At 45.2% G+C, this 12,895-nt stretch overlaps 1 protein-coding gene across 1 annotated transcript; it reads right to left on the minus strand.

The window, feature by feature from the left end:
• Positions 1-1,641: 1,641 nt before the first annotated feature.
• Positions 1,642-8,613, minus strand: LOC309363222 (uncharacterized protein; the record flags this gene model as incomplete). The annotated part of the gene is made up of 4 exons (XM_081899328.1): positions 8,204-8,613; positions 7,111-7,297; positions 4,245-5,511; positions 1,642-1,660 (listed from the first exon to the last, which is right to left on the minus strand). The coding sequence occupies exons 2-4, from the start codon at positions 7,208-7,210 to the stop codon at positions 1,642-1,644; spliced, it is 1,386 nt and encodes a 461-aa protein (XP_081755454.1). The 5' UTR covers positions 7,211-7,297; positions 8,204-8,613.
• Positions 8,614-12,895: the final 4,282 nt, after the last annotated feature.

Genomic DNA, 12,895 nt, shown 5'->3' on the forward strand with positions numbered 1-12,895 from the left:
TCAACATGGCATTTTACCACCAACTTCTTCTAAAATGCTCCACACAAGCGTACATGTGAACAAAAACGTAAAAAAATGACATGTGGCCATAGCTCAAAAACTTGACCTGGTTCAGCAAAACCAATGTGATTCAGCGCATCAGATTCGTCCTAAATCAACTGAAAAAATACAGACAACAAATTTGTTGTTGACCAGTGTAATAGATTACAGATGGAAAAAAAATGAAACAATAAGACATACAGGAATAGGCTGGTTTCAATACAATCAATTAAATGCAATTTTAGAGGAAGACAAAAAAAGTAAATGGATTTGATACAAAATTATTTGAAATAGACAAATAATTGATTATAAATGATGATAAGAATTTATCCAAATTGTATTTATCCAAAATGTATAAACTATTATTAAATTGGCACTTAAAAGACAAAGGGGTTAAAGATGTCATGGTCAAATGGGCACAAGATTTCGGTCATGCAATTGATTTAGAATAATGGGAAAACTTATGGAAAAGAGACATAAGATTTACAGCATGTTATACAATAAAATGATGTACAGATGGTATCTTAAACCCTCGAAATTGGCTAAAATGTACCAAAACACCAGTGGAAAGTGTTGGAGGTGCAAACTTAAAGAAGAGAATTTCTCCCATATGTGGTGGACGTGCCCTTAAATAAATTTGAGGTGCCATTAATGAAGAATTAAATAAAATGTTACGACATACTTTCCCCAAAAAACGAAATTTTTTGGGGGGGCCTATTAACGACAGACATCCCAAAAGAAACAAAAGAATATTTTTGTATGCAGTAATGGACCTGTCCTTGCCGCTGCTTGTCCACCAGGTTTCTCTTACGAACAGCAACTCAAGTCATGTGGGCAGGGAGGGGGTGGTGGTTTGCAGTGATTTGTAGGAAGTCATTAATTTGCACCAGGTGTCCTATTGGGAAGACCCAGTTCTCTGAGTGCATGTTCTTGAAGTTGGACAATAGGGGCAGTACAGGATTCCTTTTGGTGTACCGATCTCCCCCTGCACCAAGAATTCCCTGCCTGAACTGCTTCAGGTTGTGGCAGATGTTCTCCAGGAGACACCTAGTTTGATTGTCCTGGGGAATTATAACATTCACGCCGACACAACCTTACAAGGGGCCGATTGGGACTTTGTGGAAAGCATGGCCTCCATGGGGCTGTCCCTGAGTAAGTTTGGCCCAACTCATAGCCGCGGACATGCCTTAGACCTGGTGTTCACCTCTATGGATGTTGGTGATCTGACACTAAGTAAAAGCGAATCTAAAGAAGTGTCATGGTCAGATCACTTCCTGATGCAACTGGACTTCTCCACAACCCTTCCCCTCTGCAGGGACGTGGGACCGATTTGGGTGGAAAGCCCCTGCAACTTAATGGATCCAAATGGTTTCCAGAGAGTGGCAGGGGATGTTTTATCCCATGCTGATGGCCTTTCAGCTGATTCCCTGGTGGCCCGTTGGAATGTGGAGTTAACCAGGGCTATTGACTGTCTGGCAATGAAGAGCCCACTCCGATTGCATGGAGCCCTGACAGCCCCATGGTTTTCCATGGATCTGAGGGCAACAAGACGGCTAGAGCGCCAGTGGCAGAAACCTCATTCTAAATCTGACCGGACACGGGTTAGAGCTCAACATCAAGCCTACCAAATAGCGATAGCGAAGGTGAAGAAAACCTTCTTCACCCCCTATATTGCATCTGCAGAAAACAGCAGCAGGAGACTCTTTCAGGTGGTTAGCAATTTAATGGAACCATCTCTCCAATGGAGCCTGGTACGGGCCACATGATCTCCTGCAATGATTTTGCAGTTTTTTTGCAGATAAAGTCACTCAGATTCAGAGAGGTAGACTCCCCCGTGGGAGCAGGGCGGGGGCTGGCGAGTGCTAGAGTCCTGTCTAGTAAAGATGCATGGGATCAATTCCAATCTGTTACGTCCGAGGATGCTTGGACGAGCGAAACCAACCACCTGTCTCCTTGATCCTTGCCCATCCTGGCTCATAAAAGCTAGCCGGGAAGGGCTGGGCGATGGGCTCCGTGGGGTGGTGAATGCTTCTCTCTGTGAGGGAGCCTTCCCAGACACACTGAAAGAGGCAGCTACAGTGGTACCTCTGGTTAAGAACTTAATTCGTTCTGGAGATCTGTTCGTAACCTGAAGCACTGTTTTAGCTAATTGGGCCTCCTGCTGCCGCTGTACGATTTCTGTTCTCATCCTGAAGCAAAGTTCTTAACCCGAGGTAATATTTCTGGGTTAAAAAAAATTTCTTTAGACCCAACCAATACGGCCAACTATCGCCCAGTCTCAAATCTTCCATTCTTTGGCAAGGTGATTGAGTGGGTGGTTGCTGAACAACTCCAGGGACGCCTGGAAGATGTGGAGCATTTGGATCCCTTCCAGTTGGGATTCAGGCCTCATCATGGCACTGAAACTGACCTGGACACGATGATTTCCGGCGGGCTAGGGACAAAGGTAAGAGCTGTTTCCTAGTTGTGCTGGATCATTCAGAGGCTTTTGACACCATCGGCCATAACAACCTACTGGACCATCTAGAGGGGCTGGGAGCTGGAGGAACTGTTATACAGTGGTTCCGCTCCTTCCTCCTGGGCTGTGTTCAGAAAGTGGTGTTGGGGAATGAGTGTTCAGAGCCCTGAGCTCTCACTTGGGGAGTGCCTCAGGGTTCCGTCCTCTCCCCATGCTTTTCAACATCTACATGAAGCCGCTGGGAGAGATCAGGGGGTTTGGGCTGGATGTTCATCAGTATGCGGATACCCAGCTCTACCTCTCTTTCAAATCAGAACCAGTGAAGATGGTGAAGGTCCTGTGTGAGTTCCTGGAGGCGGTTGGAGGATGGATGGCGTCTAACATATTAAAGTTGAATCCCAACAAGGCAGATGTGCTGTTTTTGGGAGACAGGAGGCAGGCAGGTGTGGAGGACTCCCTGGTCCTGAATGGGGTAACTGTGCCCCTAAAGGACCAGGTATGCAGACTGGGAGTCATTTGGGACTTGCAGCTGTCAATGGAAGCGCAGGTCAATTCTGTTTACCAGCTTCATCTGGTACGCAGGCTGAGACCCTATCTGTCCAGACTGTCTTGCCAGAGTAGTGCAGGCTCCAGTTATCTGCCACTTGGACTACTACAATACGCTCTACGTGGGGCTACCTTTGAAGGTGATCCAGAAACTGCAATTAATCCAGAATGCGGCAGCTAGACTGGGAGTGGCCGCCGAGACCACATAACACTGGTATTAAAAGACCAACATAGGCTCCCATTGCATTTCTGAGCACAAATCAAAGCGTTGGTGCTGACCTTTAAAGCGCTAAACGGCCTCAATCCAGTATACCTGAAGGAGAGTCTCCACCCCCAACGTTCTGCCTGGACACGGAGGTCCAGCACCAAGAGCCTTCTGGCAGGTCCCTCACTGTGAGAAGTGAAGTTACAGGGAACCAGGCAGAGGGCCTTCTCGGAAGTGGTGCCCTCCCTGTGGAATACCTCCCCCCCCAGATGTCAAAGGAAAAAACAGCCACCAGACTTTAAAATGCATCTGAAGGCTGCCCTGTTTGGGGAAGCTTTTAATATCTGAAGGACTATTGTATTTCAATATTTTGTTGGAAGCCACCTAGAGTGGCTAGGGAAATCCAGCCAGATGGGCGTGGTACAAATAAAAATTATTATTATTGAAAACACTGCCAATTTTTCATACATTTATATGGTTTCCCGCCTGTGTGAATTATCTTCTGAATATTAAGGTCTCCACTCCCTCTGAAGCTTTTTCCACATTTCATAAATCTGGTTTTTCCCATGTGAGTTAGCGGATGTTTCCTAAGGTTCCATATTGACTTAAGCTTTTCCCCTGTGGGACTTCGCCAATGTAATGTAAGTTTATCCTCCCTGTTGAAGCTCTTCCCACATTCAATACGCTCCAAAAGTTTCTCCCCCGTATGAGTTTGTTGGTGTATTCTAAGTGCTCTACTTTTGCTGAAGCTCCTTCCACATGCCATACATTAAAATGGTTTCTTCCCCGTGTGTTCGTTGGTGTCTTATAAGGTGTCTATATCGACCGAAGCTTTTTCCAAATTCAGTACATTTAAATGGTTTCTCCCGTGTGAGTTTGTTGGTGTCTTCTGAGGTGTTCATGTTGAATGAAGCTCTTTCCACATTTAATACATTCAAATGGTTTCTCCCCTGAGTTCGTTGATGTTTTCTAAGAGCTCCACTATCACTGAAGCACCTTCCATATTCAATACATTTAAATGGTTTCTCCCCCGTGTGAGTTCGTTGGTGTCTTCTAAGTGCTCCACTATCACTGTAGCACTTTCCACATTCAATACATTTAAATGGTTTCTCCCCCGTGTGAGTTCGTTGGTGTATTTTAAGTGTTCCACTTTTACTGAAGCTCCTTCCACATTCAATACATTTAAATGGTTTCTCCCCCGTGTGAGTTCGTTGGTGTATTCTAAGGTGTTCACTTCTACTGAAGCTATTTCCACATTCAATACATTTAAATGGTTTCTCCCCCGTGTGAGTTCGTTGATGTATTCTAAGGTATCCACTTACACTGAAGCTCATTCCACATTCAATACATTTAAATGGTTTCTCCCCCGTGTGAGTTCGTTGGTGTATTTTAAGTGTTCCGTTTTGACTGAAGCTATTTCCACATTCAATACATTCAAACGGTTTTTCCCCCGTGTGAATTCGTTGGTGTATTCTAAGTGTTCCACTTTCACTGAAGCTCCTTCCACATTCAATACATTTAAATGGTTTCTCCCCCGTGTGAGTTCGTTGGTGTCTTCTAAGTTTTCCATATCGACTGAAGCTCTTTTCACATTCAATACATTTAAATGGTTTCTCCCCCGTGTGAGTTCGTTGGTGTATTTTAAGTGTTCCATATCGACTGAAGCACTTTCCACATTCAATACATTTAAATGGTTTCTCCCCCGTGTGAGTTGGTTGGTGTCTTCTAAGTGTTCCACTTTCACTGAAGCTCCTTCCAAATTCAATACATTTAAATGGTTTCTCCCCCGTGTGAGTTCGTTGGTGTATTTTAAGTGTTCCACTTTTACTGAAGCTTTTTCCACATTCAATACATTCAAATGGTTTCTCCGCCGTGTGAGTTCGTTGATGTTTTCTAAGGTTTCCACTTTCACTGAAGCTCCTTCCACATTCAATACATTTAAATGGTTTCTCCCCCGTGTGAGTTCGTTGATGTTTTCTAAGGTCTCCACTTCCACTGAAGCTTTTTCCACATTCAATACATTCAAATGGTTTCTCCCCCGTGTGAGTTCGTTGATGTTTTCTAAGTTGCCCATTTCGACTGAAGCTCTTTTGATAGTCCTTACATTTAAATGGTTTCTCCTCTATGTGAATTTGTTGATGTGTCCTCAGTCTTCCACTGTGACTAAAGAACATCCCACATTCCATGCATTTAAACTGTTTCTTTGTTCTTTTCAATGAATTCAAAGATGGCTCCATAGAATTCTGGCCATCATCTTCCTCACCTGTTTGGGAGTGGGGGAGGGGGAAGAGAATCTTGTTAAGAATTTCAGGGAAAACAAGAAAGGAACTGAACACATGTCAGTCCCAGTATCCTTTCTCCACTGTCTCCTTTCTCCACTGTCCTCTCTATGTTCCAAACTTTTAGGAATGCAGGTGAGATAATGGCAAGAAAAACACATGATCACTCCATTCATACTTAATAAACTGCATTATTTTATAATCTGCGGTGGAATTGGCTTCTTAGACACATCTCGGTATTTCTCTTTTCCCAGGTAGGAAATGATCACAGGCTTGAGTAGCAGTCTCTCCTATGACTAAGAAGTAAAACTTTAGTGTTACTAGGCCACATGTAACTGTAAAAATATTGCAGTATATGAGAACAGGCATCTCCAAACTTGGCCCTCCAGATGTTTTGGGACAACAATTCCCATCATCCCTGATCACTGATCCTGTTAGCTACGGACGTTGGGAGTTGCAGTCCCAAAACATCTGGAGGGCCAAGCTTGGGGATGCCTGTATTAGAAGATAAGAAGAGTCTGCTCGATTGGGCAAAGGCCCATCTAGTCCAGCATCCTCTTCTCACAGTGGCCAGCTAGATGCCTGTGGGAATCCAGCAAGCAGGATTTGTGTATAAGAGTTTTTTTGCTGCTGATTGCTTAAATTTTATCCTTTCCGATTGCTGCACAGCAAATTTAAGTCCCCCCCCCATCGTAATTAAGGTTTTTTTCATCCCACTTGCATCCTTGAGCAGCAAATTTAAGCCCCCCACCTTATCAATATTAAAGCCGTTACTAGTAGCAGTGTTCTGAGGTGACATTTGGTGCTTTAGTTTTTCCCCATTATTTCATTTTTGTTTGTGTGGCCTTTTCATTTTTGACTGTGGCGTGTTTTTTGTTTTAATTTTAATTTTTATCATCTACAATGCTGTCTTATTTATTTTATGGTACAGAACATTGATTACTGTTTTCATTTTATGGATAAATGGTCTTGTTAGATAGTAAAATTCATGTTAAATTGCTGTTTTAGGGGTTGTTTTTAAAAGTCTGGAACGGATTCATCCATTTTGCATTACTTTCTATGGGAAAGCACGCCTTGGTTTTGGAATGCATTGGTTTTGGAAAACTTCCGGAACCGATTATGTTTGAGAACCAAGGTACCACTGTAACTCCTAAGATTTAAAATCCTGGAGGAAGAAAATCTGCCCCCACTACAGTGATACCTTTGGTTACGTACTTAATTTGTTCCGGAGATCCGTTCTTAACCTGAAACTGTTCTTAACCTGAAGCATCACTTTAGCTAATAGGGTCTCCTGCTGCTGCTGCACCGCAGGAGCACGATTTTTGTTCTCATCCTGAAGCAAAGTTCTTAACCTGAGGTACTATTTCTGGGTTAGCGGAGTCTGTAACCTGAAGCGTATGTAACCCGAGGTACCACTATACTTTATGAAAGGGATTCAAGAAACAAAGAGCTGCTTTGGAGAAGGCCTCACCCCCCTCCTCCTTAATATCACGAACTTCCTTCCATTTGTCTCCTCTCCATCTTTTCCTCTTTCTCCCTCCACCATCTATCCCTGTCCCCATCTCCTCTCCCTTGGAACTCACCAGATTTCTCCAAGGGTCCTGGGAGGAAATGCTCAGAGGTTGTGGGGAGGGATGCGGGAGACAGCCTGACCAGGTCAACCGTCCATCTTCCTCCTTCCATCCTGGCCAGGGTTGCAGGTTCAGTCTCAGCTAGGTTTGCAGGTTCAGCTTCCTGAGGAGCGCAGAATCCAGAGCAAGTTGCAGCTTCCTGGGAGGGAAGAAGAAGAAGCCAAGGGAGTCTGAGAGCCCCTGCAGGGATTCTCCTGCCCGAGACATTCTGCTGCCCCTGGAGAAGCCCCAATTGGGCACCCCCTTCCCAAGAGCCCCCACCCATTTTCAAACACCTTTGGCAATTCCTTTCACCTGCTTGTCCCTTCTCCCTTCCTAAGTCTGTCATGGTATGCACATTAGTGGCCTGAGAGTAGGTCCCTTGGAATTTAAGTGTTAATCTGCAAAGGACTGCTCTGAATACATGGGTGGCCCTTGCATGGAGAAGAAGGAAGCCCCTTGCTTGCATCAGGACCCCCTGGGAGAGGCGGGGGATCCGCCCATTGCTCCCTCTGTCCTCCCTGACTCCTCCTCTGTCGTTCTGCCCTACAAACACCCTTTGCTCTTGTTGCTCAGGGGAGAGAGGCAGGAAGAGCCTTAAAACCCATCCATTTCCTCCTCTGCTGCCTTTTCTTGCAGCAGCCCAGTGAGAGGGGAAGGAGCTGCAGCGCCTGGTTCACTTCAGATACACACATGGTTTACTGGGTTTGTGAATGAACACGTCCTCTGCCTTCCATGCGGTGGGAGTGGGGTGGCTTAAAAGTGATGAGGTCAAGCTTGCAAAAATCTATCATTTTCCTGACAATAAATGTTGGAAATGTAAAGAAATTGAAGGAACTTTTTATCACCTTTGGTGGACGTGCCCAAGGATTAAGGCTTTCTGGGAAAAGATCTATAATGAAATTAAAAAGGTACTTAAGTACACGCTTACTAAAAAACCAGAGGCTTTTCTCCTGGGCATGGTCGGCCAATTGGTGTCTAAGAAGGATAGAACATTTTTTATGTATGCTACAACAGCAGCAAGAATACTCATCGCAAAATACTGGAAGACACAAGATTTACCCACCGTGGAAGAATGGCAGATGAAGGTGATTGACTATATGGGTTTGGCTGAGATGACGAGCAGAATCCGAGACCAGGGAAGAGAAACAGTGGAAGAAGATTGGAGAAAATTTAAGGACTATTTAAAGAAATATAGCAAAATCAATGACTGTTAAAATGATGTTGGATTAGAAATGAAGGAGTTAATAGCGATAATGGTTAAATTAAGGAGAGTAAGCAATATTAAAAGTAAGTTAAAAAATACGGGAAGGATTTGCTGAAAATAAATTTGAAATTGGAATACAGAAAGGGGAGGTAAGAGGAAGTCGGGAAAGTAAGCTACAAGAAATTAAGAATTGAACTTATATATGTTTTATGTTTTATTATGTTTTGTGTTGTGTTTCTTGTGTGTGTGTGTTTTGTTAAATTTGTTGAAACCTTAATAAAAAATATTTATAAAAAAAAAAAGTGATGAGGAGACCTCCCCCCTCCAGTCCTTTTGGGAAACAGGAGCTTTGGTCAGGAGTAAACAACTTAGATAGCAAGTTCACAAGAGAAGCACTTTGGAGCACTGCTTGCTCCTACTATGTGTTTGGACCTAGAGGACAACATACACGTTTACACCACGGGATTCCTTAAAGAGGGCATTTCTTTCTATTTGAAGGCCATTTCTACAAAATGGAAGTATTCTGATGGCATCCCTGTACAGGGAAGTTTTTAATGTTTTAATTTTTTGTGTGTTTTTGTTGGAAGCCGCCCAGAGTGGCTGAGGCAACAGAGTCAGATGGGAAGGGTGCAAGTGATGAATTATTATTATTATTATTATTATTATTATTATTATTATTATTATTATTCCCTCCTAAGACCATCCTGTTATGCATGCTGATCAGAGACTTTGTCTGAATCCCCCCCCCCTTGAACGCAAGAGGGCTTCCTATTTTTACAGCTATTCTTCACATTTCTATACTGCCCTTCCTCCAAGGATCACAGGGGAGCATACAAGAGAAAAACACAGAGATGCATAGCAGAGTAAGAAATAAAAACAACACCCTCCCGCCCCCCCCCCCAATGCAGGTGTGAAGTCCATAGATTGTTTTTAATATGCCAAATGCCTGGGAGAAGAGGAATGCTATCGCCTGTTGCCTAAAGATAAGGTCCTCCTCCGAGGGGTCTTCTGATGGGGTATAGATACTAAATTTAATAGTATTAAGACGATCCTGGCCAGCAATGCCCGCCCCTCACCCCTCGCCGGCCTCCTCCCTTTGCACCAGATCCCTGCAGGAGGAAGCTTCTCCCCCCCTCCCCTTCAAGGCCCCCATTAAGAAAACGGCTCCCTTTCCTCCCTTCTCTTCTTCCCGCCCGGATCTTGTGCAGGGCCGCCTCTCCCCGTTGGGGGCTTCTCATCCTGGACCCCCTCGCAAAGCCCCTTCCCTCCTTCCCCGCCATTGGCTTTGCACTCACCCGACATCCTGGGCAGCGGGGGCGGGAATGGGAGCCCCCGCGCGGGAGGCAGGGAGTGAGGGCGCTTAATTAGGAGCCTTGATTAGGAAGCAGCCCCCTCCTCCGCCTCCGCACGATGCAGCCCCGCTTCCCGCCTCCTCCCCTCCCTCCTTTGCAAGCCCGGAGATTATCTCTGCTGGTGAAGCCGGAAGTGGAGGCAACTCGGAGGTGGAAGGAGAAGTTTCTCTCCACGCTCAGCCTCTTTATTTGATAATTGGGGGAAGGAAAACCTTGCAGCACCCAACCAATGGGGAGACGAGGGAGGGAACGTGTGCATGGGGAATATAAACTCATTCTGTGCCCCAGCTGGACTGTGCCTGTTTTGGAGCCCCATATTGTCCTCAATAAGGGACGCTGGTGGCGCTGTGGGTTAAACCACAGAGCCTAGGGCTTGCCAATCAGAAGGTTGGCTGTTCGAATCCCCGTGAAGGGATGAGTCCAGTTGTTCTGTCTCTGCTCCTGCCAACCTAGCAGTTCGAAAGCACATCAAACTGCAAGTAGATAAAGAGGTACCTGTTGTAGACAAAATCTGCCCTTATTCCCTTATGGGGGACACAAGAGCCGTTGTAGAGTCCTTTGCAGGTTTTCCATCAGTTGGAGAAAATAACAAGAGGCCAACCAGAGAATATTGAGAAGCAAAGCAGCTAATAAGACTGATCTTTATTGAACTGGTTGCTCTCCTTACATGCAGGAGGATGGAGGAGGACCCTGAACAAAGGTGTGCCTGCCCTTATATAGACCTTTTAAATTCCCTGCCCTAGAGCTCAAGACCACCCCTCCATACATCATACCTACATCACAGAAGGGGTGTAACCCAAGACCACCCTCCACAAACATCATACCTACATCACAGAAAAGGCGGTCTACAACAGAAATTTGAATTTTGTTGTTTTTCATGCTGCCAGGTTATGTGATAATGCCTTATCTGATTGCCTTTCCTGGTAGTCTGGCCATTCCTTTGAGACGGTGATTACTCAATTCCTGAGACAATGGGAAGGTTCCCTCACCCCCTCCCTCCTTGCAGAGAAAACATTTGGTCAGTTTTGGAGTCAAAATGGTTTCAGGGTGGTCTTCCTGTGCTGCTCCAGACATGTGGTCCACATATCTATGTACATGATTGGTTTGTACACTTATGAACATTCATTATATATATATATATATATATATATATATATATATATATATATATATATGGAGGTTTTGGTGTCCTCGGGTGTCTTCCCGTGTAAAAGTTGGGGTGTCTAGGCGACGTTTCGACGAGGTCTCACTCGTCATCTTCAGGCTGGTGCTTTCGGCTTCTTGTTACTGGAACAGAGCAGGATCTCAGTGTTTGAGTTCCTATAAATACTGTTGAGGGGGTGTGGTGTATAGCCTCCAATGTTCTGTACCTAAGTGGTACTCAGGATATCACTCAAGAAATCACTCAAGATATCCCTCAAGTAATTAAGGAACAAAAGAAGAAAAGGCACACTAGCCTGGGAACTTCCTCTCTGCCCAGAACATTGGAGGCTATACACCACACCCCCTCAACAGTATTTATAGGAACTCAAACACTGAGATCCTGCTCTGTTCCAGTAACAAGAAGCCGAAAGCACCAGCCTGAAGATGACGAGTGAGACCTCGTCGAAACGTCGCCTAGACACCCCAACTTTTACACGGGAAGACACCCGAGGACACCAAAACCTGCATTCCTGTACCCGTGAAAATCTACGAAAGCAAATATATATATATATATATATATATATGACTTTAAATGTTTTTATTACATACCACTCCAGCGGGCAGGTAAATGGCGTTTCCGTGCACTGCTCTGGTTCGCCAGAGACGGCTTAGTCATGCTGGCCACATGACCCGGAAGCTGTACGCAGGCCCCCTCGGCCAATAAAGCGAGATGAGCGCCGCAACCACAGTCGTCCGCGACTGGATATAATGGTCAGGGGTCTCTTCACCTTTACCTTACCCAGATACTTAGGAATTGGTAAGTAATTTTAATCTGGGTGGACATAGCAGACGACACAGAGATTTCTCCAAGTGGTTCTTTATAGTAAGCTGGAACTGAACTGAACAGCAAAGAGCTCAGCCGGCCTGCTTTTATAGGCAGCTGGCTGCCAACATTGTAACAACCACCACCTAGAGTTTCCCGCCTAAATTAACTGACGTGGACCTGAGTGAAAACTATATACACAATACCTCTGGTGGCCAGGGTGAGAACTTCAATACATAACACTTACCGTATTTTTTGCTCTATAAGACTCACTTTTTCCCTCCTAAAAAGTAAGGGGAAATGTTTGTGCGTCTTATGGAGCGAATGCAGGCTGCGCAGCTATCCCAGAAGCCAGAACAGCAAGAGGGATTGCTGCTTTCACTACGCAGCGATCCCTCTTGCTGTTCTGGCTTCTGAGATTCAGAATATTTTTTTCCTTGTTTTCCTCCTCCAAAAACTAGGTGCGTCTTGTGGTCTGGTGCGTCTTATAGAGCGAAAAATACGGTAGTCCCCACTTCCAGCTCAGCAAAGAATTTTTTATACAGAAATCTCCTGGACAGAAGTCTCCCTGTTTGCATTACAGGGTCTTTTGCAGTGTCCTGTATTCTCCTCAGAGAAACACTTCAGAGACACAGGAACACTGACATGCAGCAGCAGCAGCAGCAGCAGCAGCAGCAGCAGCAGCAGCAGCAGCAGCAGCAGCTAGACAGATTAGCTGGGGATTTTGATCCAGAAAAGGAGCAGACGGGGAAAGGTTATGCAGACCCCCCCCCGTGTCGCCCTTAGGTGTGCTCAGTCTTCACCTGCTCCATGACTCCACCTTGCATGAGAAAGAAGAATGGAGCTCCAGGAAACAGGAGGTTATCCTTCAACCAGCCAGGACATCTCACCATCACAGACAGATCCAGTCTCCTGCTGGGGAGTCAAGAGTGGCCCTGGGATGGCAGAGAGAGGAGGGGAGTGGCCCCTCTCGCTTCCCCTCTCGTAGAGAGCAAGAAAGCACTGGGACAGAGTTCATCTAAACTTTGCAGATTTAGGCAATTTGCTGTTAAGCTAAGCAGAAGCTTTCATGATTCAAATATGGTTTATAAAATCACTGTAAAAATCTCTGGTTATATGTGAATATATTGATAACTGATTAACTGGATAACTGGTTATATGAAAAGCATAAGGGTAAAATTCCTCCAGAACCTGCTTCACACTGAGCTCCCCCCCCCCCCAGATAGAATAGAT

The sequence above is a fragment of the Podarcis melisellensis genome (assembly GCF_964234715.1).
Source record: "Podarcis melisellensis genome assembly, chromosome: 2".
NCBI lineage: Eukaryota > Metazoa > Chordata > Lepidosauria > Squamata > Lacertidae > Podarcis > Podarcis melisellensis.